Source organism: Diadema antillarum, unplaced genomic scaffold (assembly GCF_040938485.1).
Source record: "Diadema antillarum isolate AM-2024a unplaced genomic scaffold, OU_Dant_1.0 seq00000124_RagTag, whole genome shotgun sequence".
Taxonomy (NCBI): domain Eukaryota; kingdom Metazoa; phylum Echinodermata; class Echinoidea; order Diadematoida; family Diadematidae; genus Diadema; species Diadema antillarum.
In genome coordinates this window covers 679,274-693,022 of record NW_027271204.1, presented here as the reverse complement: position 1 = coordinate 693,022, position 13,749 = coordinate 679,274, and the positions used below count along the sequence as shown (strand labels likewise).

Below are 13,749 nucleotides of genomic sequence, written 5' to 3'. Positions count from 1 at the left end.
CATTTCCATTTGAGGTTATGCATTCATTATTGTCTATGTTATTACTGTTTATGTTGTTACAATTACTTCCATCATCATTGCGAGGTTCCATTTCTCTCAGATGCAACTGTCTGATTTTCTGTTTATCTTTCTCAACATTTTATTATCATATCCGATACAATCAGCAAGCTATGTGTGAGAGTAAATGTCATGCAAAACATCATCATCATCATCATCATCATCATCATTATCATCATCATCATTATTATCGTTATCTTATTCTTACCATTATCATTAATTCACTATCTAGTCACGATTATGATTACCATTGTCAAAATATGCTATACACGTGTATAACTTTTCTTTTCGAATTTGTTCTACGGGTGACGTCATAATTATTCCAGAAACATGTAAAAGTAACATATATTTTCTTACGTTTGCTGTTATTATCATTCACTTCTTTCCTACAAAATCTGAGGATCTGTTAGTCGCAAATAGAAAACAAACAAAAACATCAGGAAGTTAATTGTTCTATGATACTAGTTTACAGTTTATTGCAGATTTTAAGACATGTTCAGTATTGTAATAGCAAGTTAATGGCATTTAGATTGGCAGAGTTTAAGTCATACAGTGTCTGTCAAATTACATTTGACATATCAGGCTTTTGATCATTTGCAATGAAATAGCGTCGTTATCTTACGTATTTCTCAAAGAATGAATCTCGACAAAGCCCATAATATTTCAATGATATTCTTCTTGTACGTCCTCCGGTTATTGTGTAATTCAAATTGCGATGAGGTTTATATTGCAGTATCTGACATTGGAAAACTTTGCTGAACTAATCCCTTGATTATGCACAGCAAAACCACCATCGAAATTGCCACCACATGCCAAGCTCCTGTGATCGTCGCCATTAACGATCACGGTCATGACGGTCGTCATTACTTTTGTTACTGTCGTCTTCCACACCAATCGTCACCATCTGTCTTCCAGAACTTGTTCTGCTTCAATTTTCACCGTGGTCATCATCACCGGTATTCCTTCCAAACTACTGTTACCTAAGATTATTAGGTAACATCGGGTTTCTGATGATGTTTGCTGATCATAGCGTGTCCAGTGTTCCCAACACTGGTTCAATGACACATCTACTGTTATTCTGTATAACTTGCACAGTTGCGAAATACGATAATAGCATATAGGTCAGGCCCTATACATCAGGTATCTACGTCGTCAGAAAAAAAAAACGAAGAAGAAGAAGAAGAAGAAGAAGAAGAAGAAGAAAAAACGAAGATATCTTAACTTCTAAATCTCTACAGACCGGTCCTAGCAATCAATCCCATGAGTGGCAATCAGGAACATCTCGTAACCAAAATGTGTGTGAAATAAATATTTGCCTTCCTGTGAATAATGTTCCTTCTTGCATAACAAATTTACATTGGTATTTTTTTCTCCTGGAACCTGCGTTTACAAGCTCTGCTTTTGCGGTTCCATCATATTTCACATGTTGTAGAGAATTGTCTTTTGTGCATGTGTATGCTGACACACTTTCTATTTATGACCCGCTTTACATCATTTTATCTTGCTTGTTTTGTATTCTTTTTGTTTTACTTAGTATGATGCCAAGTGAAATATGTAAATAAACGTGCTGGAATTGTTCACTGTGTCTCGAGTGTAAGACCTGTGCAGTTTCGGTTATTCAATTCAATTCAATTCAATTCAATTCAATTCAATTCAATTCAATTCAATTCAATTCAGTTCAATTCAGTTCAATTCAGTTCAATTCAATTCAATTCAATTCAATTCAATTCAGTTCAGTTCAGTTCAATTCAGTTCAATTCAATTCAATTCAATTCAATTCAATTCAATTCAATTCAATTCTTTATTAAGCGACATCTATAGTATCTTCATAGTAGGACACGTGATTCCTTTGCAGTAAATTACATTCGAAGTGACTTCGTTTTTAGTAAATTTATAACCTCAAGGGAGAAATTCTTCTATAAATGTAAGTTTCTTTCAGCTTTCTGTGTTAGCATTATTTAACATATGATTATACGTATACATATAATGAAAGAAATCAGACTTGAAGGGGACTAAACATTTCTTTCACTAAATGCTACCCACAATGAGGCACCACGTACGTTTGGGAAAGGAACTATCTCTCGCACTATACATACTTATAATATATATTATGTATGGGCTAAAAGATGCAGGAGTTTGTCTTTTTTGATACAAAGTCTAGGAAAATTGAAAGTGTAGGTGAATAAGAGTGTCAGTTACCAACACATAAAACCGTGAAGAGAAGTGGTTAGAGAAAAGAGAAAGGAAGATAAAAAGGTTAGAGAGAGAGGTCGAGAGAAAAACAGACAAAGAAAGAGACAGTGTGCACGTGTGTAAAAAAGAAAGAAAGAAGAGTTTGAATTAAAGACAGATTTTAAGAAAGATAATCCATCTTGTATACCATCTACTACGTCATCGGGCTTGTTCACTCATCCCGTTCTGACAGTGCGTGTGTGCATCGCCGCATCCCATTCTTTCGAAGTAATACCAACTTGAGACGGTCTATTCACTCCACGCCAGTCCAGCACCCCTTCACGAAAATCCACACAATGGCCGTATTGAAATCGTATCGACTTTTTGGCCGTACCGTTATCCCGAAGAGGTCTCTACCCTTATCCCCTTGTGTGCAGGGCCGAGCTGGCAGCCGAAAACTGTCCAAATTGGCACTCGTCCCCTGACAATATACACTTGTTACACCATGTTCAAGTGTTTGCATAGGAACTTCAAAAGCATGCGTCACACAGCTCGTGCGTCAACAAAGTTAAGAATCAAAGTAGGTGAAATGTAATCAATTTGTTTTAGCAAACGTCAGCACAGACTACTTTTAATGTTTATATCTCATGATATTTATATCAATTGACATGAATAAAAAGCGAGCTAAAGGTTTTTCGAATATGACGCAGATAGATGGTTACGTCGCTGAGTGTTCAAAGAGTGACAAGCCCGTCATTTTACAGACTTTATGCAATATGATAATATTCACCAATTAAAAGTACAATTGGATCAACATACGTAAATGGCACTAAAGTCTGATACAGTAATTAATATGCTATAAGCGAATGCTGGCAGAAAGGAGAGGTTCGCTGTAAATATCATTCGATCATTTCAGGTTATTTTTTTTCTACCTATTGGTATTTACTTTGATCTCGTATATTGTATTTATCTTTTAGTGTGCTTAAAAATATCCGAACTTAGATCTATAGATACTCTCTTCGACTGTAGTAAGATTGTATCCTTTTTACAATGACACCAGGGGCCCGTTGCATAAAAGTTACAATGATGGTAACTTTGCCATCCAATGGTAACTTCCATGGAATTCTTGATTTTGATTGGCTGTTCAGTATTGTTGCCATGGTAGTTACCACTGGATGGCAAAGTTACCATAATTGTAACTTTTATGCAACAGGCCCCAGGAAAGAATTCATAAACCTCTCTCAGTCATCCGAAGATTTTTCTTTTTACTATGCTTGTGAAAATATGAGCGTCATATATTTGGAAATAAGCGCATTGTTTAACTTCTCCTCCGTACCTGATCCTCACTCCCTCCTCCTCCTTTTCTTTCTTTCTTTTTTCTTTCTTTCTTTCTTCCTTCCTTTTGTTTGATCCTTCTTTTCACTTTCCCTTCTCTCCTGTCAAAATTCGCTATCACTATATTCGTCAGAGTTAATTTCACATATCGTTTTTTTCTTTGTTGTTGCTATCATAATACTTATCACCATTCATAACACAGAGCGACAGAAAAGGTGGAATTAGCATCACTTTAACTATTGACGAGTAGGTCAACTTTTAATGCCTGTGTCCATACTACGTCCTCCTAATTTGTTGCATTACCATGAATGAAAACGAGGAGACATTAACATTATCTAGGTCTATTTTTTACCGCTGTTTTTCCATGAGAACATTACTGCTCGCCACCAATGGTGACACACTCAGTCCTAAGGTTAGCTGCAATAATAAGATTTACATTGCTAGGTCTTCCTGCGCTGACTTTCCTTTGTTGATCTTCGATACGGGCGAAACCATATTGGCCCCCGAGAATCGATCGGTCACGATTCTCCACCTCGACTTCTTGTGTCGTCTGCCGACATTACTATTTCGCTGTCCGCTCGCAGTCACTCTCTGGGTGACCCTGCTTGCAAAAAGTGAATTTTTGACTATCTGGAGGCATGTTGATTTGTTACGATCGTCTGTCTGTATCGAAGAAGTTTACATTTCTCTTCAGCGATAGTATCGTCGCAGAAGGCTGCTATTCTGGTGGATAATTCTACTCTCATCACTGACCAAATCGACGGAATCGTTGGGTCGCAACGGTAAGTACTCGAGTGGTCACGCGCGTGCGAATTCAATGTGTGTGTTTGCGAAAGATACACGCCGCTTAGCCCTAAGTAAACAGTATCATTACCTTTGAGTGTTGATCATTAAGTGCTACTCATTTCGCGGAGCAAAACTATATGAAATATATCTCAGTGGGAAGTGTTGAAGTATGCGATCTCGTTCAGATGGTGACAACACTTTCGATATTCTTGTGTCTTTTAGTGAAAGGGAAATGAGGAGGGTAGTACAACCGCGACTTTGGTAACCATGGGCGAATGTTGGTAACCAAGCGTGTTCGCTCGACCGGAGGACAATAGGTTACAACATAAATATCCATGTGTGCACTGTGGCACGTGTTTGCTTGAAATAATCATACAGCTATTAATAGATAAACTGATACACAGTTAATGTTTTTATTTCGTTACAGTACTGTTTATACATTAACTTAAGACCATGTACATACATGACATGAATTAAGCATGGCTTTTTCCTAGTCGGCATTGTTATTCATTTCGTTGACAGAGATACTCGTACACATTGCAAAGTAGGAATCGAGAAGATAGATAAAGCAGGCCATTTTCCAACAATTCATGCCGTTACATGTGACCCGGGCTTCATTTTTACTGTCAAATAGAAGATGTTGTTGATATTAAAGTTATCAATCTGTAGCAGATAGCATCATCTGGACGTAATACTACAAAACTGTACGTTGACGTTTTAAAAACGAATAAAACAAGTCGACACCATGTGTTTGTGCGTGTGGTTACATACAAAATAAAATGGGTACTGTATATATTCGCGGCATGAAATTTCCGCGAATTGCCACTGGCGTTCAATGCATGTAGTGTAGACAAAAACTTTCGCGTGCATTTTAATTTCGCGAATTTCGGCGCTCGCGAAATTCGCGAAATTAAAATGCACGCGAAAATTCCTCGTTTTACAGTATTCATGTTTACACGAAGGACACGCGGATGAGATCCTTTTTGCGATAAATAATTTCCCTATCTCGAGCCAACTTTGTTACTAGATAGCATTACATTATGGGAATTTTAATTATTTTGGATCGTACTTCCACAGGAGTAGAATTATTAAAATCAGAAAATGAAGTCTTCATTTTAAAATGATTCATTTCATGGCTCCCCAAAACGTGTCATTTGACACCCAACACTTTTTTTTCATAGTTTCCTTAAATGATATGATATTTTCTTCGACATTGGTGCTACAATGCAACTCACTCATGATATAATTTTCACATAACAGCAATAAAGTGACTGTCATCTAAAACCATACGTACTCCGCTGTTGACCTATTTTGTCTGCGTCTCTATCTCCCTCCCCCCCCCCCCCCTCTCTCTCTCTCTCTCTCTCTCCCTGTCTCGGCATAAGAATCTGTATGTATATAATTTTGGATCAAAATTCATCCTTTAGTGATTTGTTGAAAGAGCTTCACGGGATTATAGGTATTTTGAATGGTGATTAGAATGTTGAATATTTAGAATATTGGCGTGTTTGACACTCTGTGGCCTGTACTATTTACAAAATGACGTCACTTCTTTATGACGACATTTTCCAAATAGTATATACTATATGTAGTAAATAATATTATACACACATAAATAGATTATGGTGTTGTTGTATGTGCTTATCATTATTATTATGTATGTATGTGTGTAAGCTTACACAATTTATGCTTTTATTGCCGTGTTGGATGAAAGGGGGAATTTAAGATGCTTTTTGTGGGATCGAACAAGCTTTTTCTTTTTCATAAAATCTTACTTAGTGGTTCTCCTTGAAACCACAAATCCCACGACGAACACAAAGTTTACAGTGACTGGGGTGTACAAGCAGGAACACACTTCAACAAGTACCACAAACGTATATCGGGGTCCATCGAACACAGGGTCAAAAAGCCATAAAAGTGAACTCACCTTAGATTCTTCTTCAAGAATGCAAGCCCTGATTCCTCCTAATACTCCCTACCACGTGACCACAAACCTATTCAACTTAAGTTCGATCTATCGGTCAAGCGAATCACACCTTGGTTACCATGGCAGGTAATTAGTGTGTTTGTAAGCCAATTCTGGACAGCGCTTGCGATTTCTTAAAAGCTGTGATTCTCATCCCGTAGAAACCAACGATCATCTATCTAAGTATCTATCTATCTGTCTGTCTATCTATCTATCTATCAATCTATCTATCTGTCTGTCTATCTATCTATCTATCAATCTATCTATCTGTCTGTCTATATCTATCTATCAATCTATCTATCGATCTATCTATTTATCTATTTATTTATCTATCGATCTATCTATCTATCTATCTATCTATCTATCTATCTATTTCTTTATCTACCATCTTTATATCTTTATACTCATGTCATTTCACGAACACGTTGCTGTTAAACATATATTAATACACACATTATATGAAATGCACACCAGCTGCGCGTTTATACTGCAAGATACATTTCATGTTTACGTTAAAGGGATGGTACAGTATGGGTGGAGATGAGAATTGGGCTTTTAACTTTTTGCAAGATACCAAGAAAACACTTATGATATAGTACAGAACATACCATTTTAAGAGGAATTCAAAGGTTTTTTTTTAATGAAAAAAAGCGAACGTAATAAAGAGTGGGTCCCAAACTTTATTACAATCGCTCTTTTTTGGATATCTCAGCCATTTCAAAACAATTTTCATCAAATAAACGTTGAATTCCTTATAGAATTACGTGCTCTGTCATATTTCATGAGGTTTCTCATTATATCACCAAAGATGTTAGAAACCTTAAATTAGGTCTCAACCAAAACTGTACGGTCCCTTTAAAGTGTTTATAAGGAGGAAGGAATGACCAAACATTCATTCACTCCTCATCCACCTTTCGATGTCAAGGTCCCTGTCACGATGCCTCACAAACTTTATACACAGGTCTATGATAGTATTTAGGCTAAGACGCAGAATCCTCGAATTCTAGTATGTTAACTTGTTACAGTCAAAATGTGTGTCTTTTCTGAGTCATTAGACTTCCTGAAAACAAAACACAGAAGCAGAAAAAGAAATAAATAATGTTTGAAGTATGATTTTGTAAATAACTAACAAAAACAGCAAATGAACAGTCCATCTACGCAGACTGACTCTTAAAGTCCCTATGCTTTAACTTCGGCACAACAATTCAAAATTTCAAACAAACATGTGTCATTAGGTGCTCTACAGCAGCCTCATCAACTAAGCAACGACATGTTCATTTTCGTTTTGCATTTTCCAATCCTGTAAGCCTGTAATGATGGTATCCCCGTGTGTTGACATACTTGACAGCCATGTCAAAGGGGAAAGAAACATTCCCAAGCCTTCCTCATCAGTGAATACAATAGCGACGCTCCTGGCCATTGTACTTGCTAATCATCATTACCTAACGCGTCCGCAATCGTTATTGTCTCGCCCAAAGCCATTACCTCCTTCGTACCCTCTGTATAGGAGAGAACTCGCAATGAAGAATGTGCGATGTACCCGAGATTCAAAGCCTACAGTGTACGAGTTAAAGAAGTGTCTTGTCCATCTCATTAGTGCCCCATTGTTCGGTCTAAATAATGTGCGCCAAAATCTCGGGTTTGATGTGCTGCTTCCAAAGCCGTAGTTAGTATACGGAAAAGTAGATTCCTATACACAATCTCGTCTCCCATAGAGTCGTCAGTGAAATGACGGGTTATTATGTCATTTTTGTATGGAACTCAGATATGTTCCAATGCTCAATCATTCATTCGAAATCTGTTTTCCAACGCTTCTGTGGTCATCCAAACGCGATTTTTTTCCCATACTTCAAAACTGTAAAATATTAGCAGTACATTATGTGGTTATTCCTTTTCCTTTCATTCTTGTTTAGAATATCATACAGATAGGGCCTAATACAATAAAAACCAAACTTTATAAAACTTTCAATTACACTGTTGATTTAAAACACACACAAAATATCTAAGATACCATGAGTAAGTGTGATTCGATTCCTTAACCGAGGCGTAGGAATGTTAATGTACTACGAGCTAGAAATAGTAACATTTCTACAGGTCTTGACTTACAATCGGCAGAGTCCTGGCAACCATTCTGACTGACGTGCCCACAGATCAACTATGTCAAACATGTCAAATAAGCACGTATTGTTAGTTCGGGATAGTGATCAGTACCTCTCCATTCAAATGTATCCAAACCTCAATGTTAATCCTGATCATCCTGCTTGAAGATGCCTAACCCTCTAAACACAAACCCTTTCTTCTTCTCTTCTATCTCCCTGTCGCCTCGGTAGTCGTCGTACATGTTTCTGTAATCTTCTTTGCCCAGTCGTTTCATTCAGTATGACTGATGAGACTAATTGATCTCGTGAATATTCATGAGAGCTTCAAAACATTATAGTGTCATTGAGTGCATGACTGGACATCTCTTACTACAAGTGCGATAAACAAAGGCTTTTCTGCCACAAGTGAAATTCCGACTCCTCTCCGTAATTCATTGCTCCGCTGGGCAGCTGAGCTTCTTCTTTTTGTTGCGCAATTCCTTTCCTAATTTGCATACAGTTTGGGAGAAGTTCAAGACTCAAGTGGCCCTTGACGGTTATTGTCCCCGTTCCCAAAGTTTGTAACCGCAAGCCTCCCAAGAACAATGCACGTCCCGTAGCTCTGGGAAAGGTTAGCAGAGGCGATTTCTAGATTCCATGTTCTGCTGTCCCTTGGTATTCTGCTGGAACTTCTTTATCATGTTTATCATAGACCTAGCGTAGGATTTCGTCACTGAAACCATCAGTTACCATGGTTACTGGCATTCAAAATCTATCAAACGCGCGGTGCGACAGGCCTAATAATCATTGTCTGGCCAAGAAGGGCCAGTGGAACGTTTCATAAAAGTCTTATGAGAGACTGTTTGCTCAAAAGGAATAAGACACACTTATGAGAGATTTCATGAAATGAATTTTACTTCTCTACATAACTACATGTGTACATAGAAATAGGTGACTTTGGCCGATCTCTGAGATTTATGTACAAACTTTTATGGGATAACTTCATGAAACGGACTCTGGAGAAGTATTCAACTGAACATAGGATATCAACTGACTTAACTTGATGTTGCTCATGGAAAACATGTTGGTGTTCCTGTTGTTGATAAAGATAGGATTTAGATCAACTTTTAGTTGTTTATTTTAGGACCGAAATACTTGAAATCAATAGTGTTGTATGAGTCCTTCATATCTGTTGTTTAGTGGCAGGCATTTGTGGTTTGATTTCGGTTCATTCAGCATTATGGTTTGATGATATCATAAGACATTCAACAGACCTGTTGACTATCTGTTAGTAGGTACAGCTGACAACTTACGAAGCACAAAACCCTGTACCTCTAAAAAAGTAAGACTGTCAAATTCAGGTCTTATGAAGGATCGTACCAAGACTCCTCTGCAAAGTAGAGCGTATGTTTACTGTGGTTTTGCACCCCCAAAAATATGGCTTTCATGTCCTTTTTCTAAGTACTAAAAGACTCATCCAGGGTCGAAATCGATATGTTTCAAAGTAAAATGATGGCAACATTATGGACTTCAACAACCTGAGAAAGTGAAACGAAACCAAACGTCTTTCCAAATCTTTGTGAAAATCAGTGTGCATAGTGATGTCGAAAGGTGATATTATTCAAAGTCACATGTATTATGCTTGTGAATTATTCAAAATGTTGCGAAGTCGGTAGGATAAAGATAAACTGATGATTAATTTCTTCGCCATTTTCTTTCTCTTTCACACTACACAGGACCTCGATCTGAAATATACGGGACGTGTTGATGAGAGCGGAGTCAGAAAGCAAACCACTCGAGTGATCGTAGCGGCACAAGAACACGCAAACAATCGATAACGCCATTCGTTGAAGCAAGAGCAGATATAGATCGATAGCCCAGATCCGTCTCTCCTTGGCGTCAGAGGACTCGGCAGGACAGCTGGTCACGTGAATACACATTTTGTGAGATGACAACCTCTCAGTTGATGCGCTCGTCGATAGTACGCCTGTGAGGACCTGGTAGAAAGTTTATTTGACGTCATTTTCGACGACCACCGCTACAGAAATATAATTGCTCACAGAAGTTAACAGGTTCAGATGATTTTACGTACGGTGAAGGATATATTAACTTCTTCTCACGTCTTCATTTGCTCAAGAAAATTCCTGATATGAAGAAAAGACGAAACAGCTTATTTGATAGTAAAGCACAATGAGAGAATGTTAGCTCAACCTAAGCGTGACGTGTAAGAGACTTCTTCCATTTGAGTTTTCTACTTCGTCTACAGTTGAACTTGCCATTTGGAACAGGAAGTGAGTAATATTTGTGTACGCTTTGACTGAAATCGACCAAGCATGGATTTCAACTACGACCAACACATGAGATTCCTGCAGCTGTACAATGCTGCAGTCACAGCCCAGGAGATAGAAGATCGATCGCGGCTGTCCCGACGACTCAGTCGCCAGAACTCGTTCAGCAATCCACACCACGACCGCATCTACTATCCTCCGCCAACCCGACGTTCGGAGAGCAGCGGGAAGCTGGAGCTTCGACGCCGCAGCCGCACGTCTTCCGAGTCGGGGTATAACTCCAATCGCAGTCACTCGCTGGATCGCAGAATGTCGAAGAGCTCGTCGATACACAGCGACACATACGAGGGTTACCCCAAAATTCGACGCGTCAGCAGCACACGACGAGACGAAAAAGCCGGAAGGCCGCCTTCTCCGACCATCATCAAGCGGAAGTCATCCTCGAGATCCACGGGTAGCAGCCGGGGTAGGGATTCGCCTAGCTCCAGTGTGCGCTTCTCCACTGTAGAGGACATCATGTCGGCGTACGAGAACGGAAACGGTTGGAGTGGGAGGTATGCGCCAAGGCTATCAATTTCGAGCGACAGGGAGTCGTACGTGAGCGCCCATTCCATGAACGACTACGATCAGATCTATCGTCGCCGCCCATCCAGCGCAAGCCTCGCCCGCGAGTACGTCGACGCTAGACGACACTCCAGTAAGAGTCCTCGGAGGAGCTCGTCATCAAGTCGAAGGGATTCTGTATCTAGTCGGAGAGATTCGGTTTCTAGTCGGAGGGACTCGGTTTCTAGTCGACGTCCTTCCGTATCGAGCCGAAAAGCATCGACCTCCAGTCGGCGTGACTCCGTCTCGAGTCGGAGATCTTCGGTAGCCGGATCCAGACGAGGTAGTGTCAGCAGTCGCAGATTGTCATCATACGAGCCTCCCTACGTGGCCCTTGTCAATCCAAATGGCATCGAGGGAAGCCAGATTATGCGGCGGCTGTCCCAAGGAGGTGACCTCAAGGAATGGGAGAGATCCCTTATCATGAGACGGAGTTCAAAGGCTAGTAGCAGAAGAAGGTTAGTTTGATTCATCTCCTTTGATCAAATGCGGTACTTAGACACTGACATCACTTCGTACTTTTTGAAATCGATGTCTCTTGCTAAAACATTTCACAAGCTATTATGACAATATTAGAATCAACAGGCTGACACGCTCCAGTGGCATAATGTTTGAAATAAATGTTAAGATTGAGCTTTTGATTGAACGATTGAACGTTGTTTAGTAGGCACACCGTGCAGTTTCCAGTAATTTCTGCTTGGACATTAATGAGAGATACGTCTAAAGATGTTTAAAGCCATTGGACAATGGATAGCTTTGTAATCTCAGATATGTTTAGTAAATAATGATATTGTTTTCTTGTCAATATTGGATGATTTCTCAGATATTCCAAAATCCTACGAAATTACTACGAATCAATCTACCAATGTCTACGCCATGCATGGTTATTTTCCTTCGACAAGCAAATACAACTAAAAATCACGTACACAATAGACATGCGAACTGCCTTTTAGCAGTGTTTAGTTGGTGGTAACTGTAAATCTATCATTGAAAATTGGGTTTGTTCTTTTTTTCTAAGAATAATCAATCTGCCTCATTTTTTTTTTTCACGGAGGAAAACAAATTCATCATTTCATTTCAATCATTCATCTTTTTTTTCTATAGGTCGTCGGTAGGTCAAGCTAGTTCCAGCGGTTCGGGCTCTGATTCGGATTCAGATTCGGATTCGGATTCTGATGACTACTCGAGTTCGTCGTACGACTCGTACGATTCTTACACAAGCAGTTCCGGATCCGGATCGGATTCAGGAAGTGAGAGCGACTCCGACGGCGATAGGGAGCGAAAGTCTTCCCGGAAGTCATCATCAGTGCCAAAGACAGCAGCACAGCAGCAACCTGCCAACGATGTGAACGCAAATGTGATTAATGCGCCACACGGGGCGGCAACGTCGCACATGAACGGCGCCGCGGTCTACGCCGCGGACGGTGACGCGGGCTACCGATACCAGAGACTGGACAGTAACGACGCCTCGTCATCCGTTTGCGTTATCCTGTAGGCAAGACGAGGCGTGCTTGAGTGCGCGTCATACACTTGTCGATGTCTGTGCGCAGACTTTTATACATGAAGGACAATCCTTAAACTGTTGCTGTATGTTTCGGCATCAAAATTATGAACAATGTCCTGCACAATGATTGTGGCAGTTTCAGTAATAGTCGCATTTAAATGCTATAATTATCTCCAGATCTCGATTACTGCTACACAACCCTGCAATTTTTTTTAGAGAAACGGTGATGTGATTTAGAATGTTATGTCCGTGGGACGATCTTGCAAACTGGACTGCACCAAAATGGAGCCATTGAAATATGCTATTGACCTGTGTACGATTCGGGTTGATCGGGAAACGAAGAATGGAATTCGAGGAGCACCTATGAGATGATTCCATGCTCAAGACCTGTAAAAACTGTAAAAACAGTTATTGTTTTAATGCGGTTGTTTGCTACTGTTTGTTCTTCCATTGTAAAGATTCGCCAGCCACATCGGTCGGTATCCTTTTCGTTCGTATGATGATAGGCAAGGGCCATGGTGTGTGTTAGATGTCAATTTGTAAAGCTCATAATGTAATGAACGCTAACCGTGTAAATCCACACTATGAATGTATAAGCAATTAGAATAGCATGTTTATCAAGATGGGTATCGGTCAATCATGATTCTAAGTACATTGTACACAGTCATGACAGCCACACAGGGGTAGGGAGAACGGACGGGGAGAAACTAATGAAAAAATAATGTTGCCGACCATCCGACTGGTGCGACGTTCTAATTATCGCGCTCAGTGAAAGAAAGAGAGAGAGAGAGAGAAAGAGGGGGGGGGGGGAGAAAGGGAGAGGGGAAAGAAAGAGAGGGGGAGAGATGAAATGAGATGGACAGCCCTGCAACCCCTGTCATGCCTGTACATGATGTGTAAACTTTAAATACATTATTTACCATTTGCAGATAAAACGAGAACCCAGCTTTCGTGCTTCAA

The 13,749-nt window shown here is 39.7% G+C and overlaps 1 protein-coding gene across 1 annotated transcript; it reads left to right on the top strand.

Annotated features, from left to right (window-relative positions):
* Window positions 1-10,727: 10,727 nt before the first annotated feature.
* LOC139727278 (uncharacterized) lies at window positions 10,728-12,780 on the top strand. Its single transcript, XM_071638233.1, has 3 exons — window positions 10,728-11,472; window positions 11,554-11,743; window positions 12,390-12,780. Exons 1-3 carry the CDS (start codon window positions 10,728-10,730, stop codon window positions 12,778-12,780), a joined length of 1,326 nt encoding a protein of 441 aa, XP_071494334.1.
* Window positions 12,781-13,749: the final 969 nt, after the last annotated feature.

Coding starts and splice junctions, on each gene's coding strand:
- LOC139727278 (XM_071638233.1), top strand. CDS start 10,728: ATGGATTTCAACTACGACCAACACATGAGATTCCTGCAGCTGTACAAT. Junction 11,473..11,553: donor TCGGAGGGACTCGGTTTCTA/GTCGACGTCCTT, acceptor GATCTTCGGTAG/CCGGATCCAGACGAGGTAGT. Junction 11,744..12,389: donor AAGGCTAGTAGCAGAAGAAG/GTTAGTTTGATT, acceptor TTTTTTCTATAG/GTCGTCGGTAGGTCAAGCTA.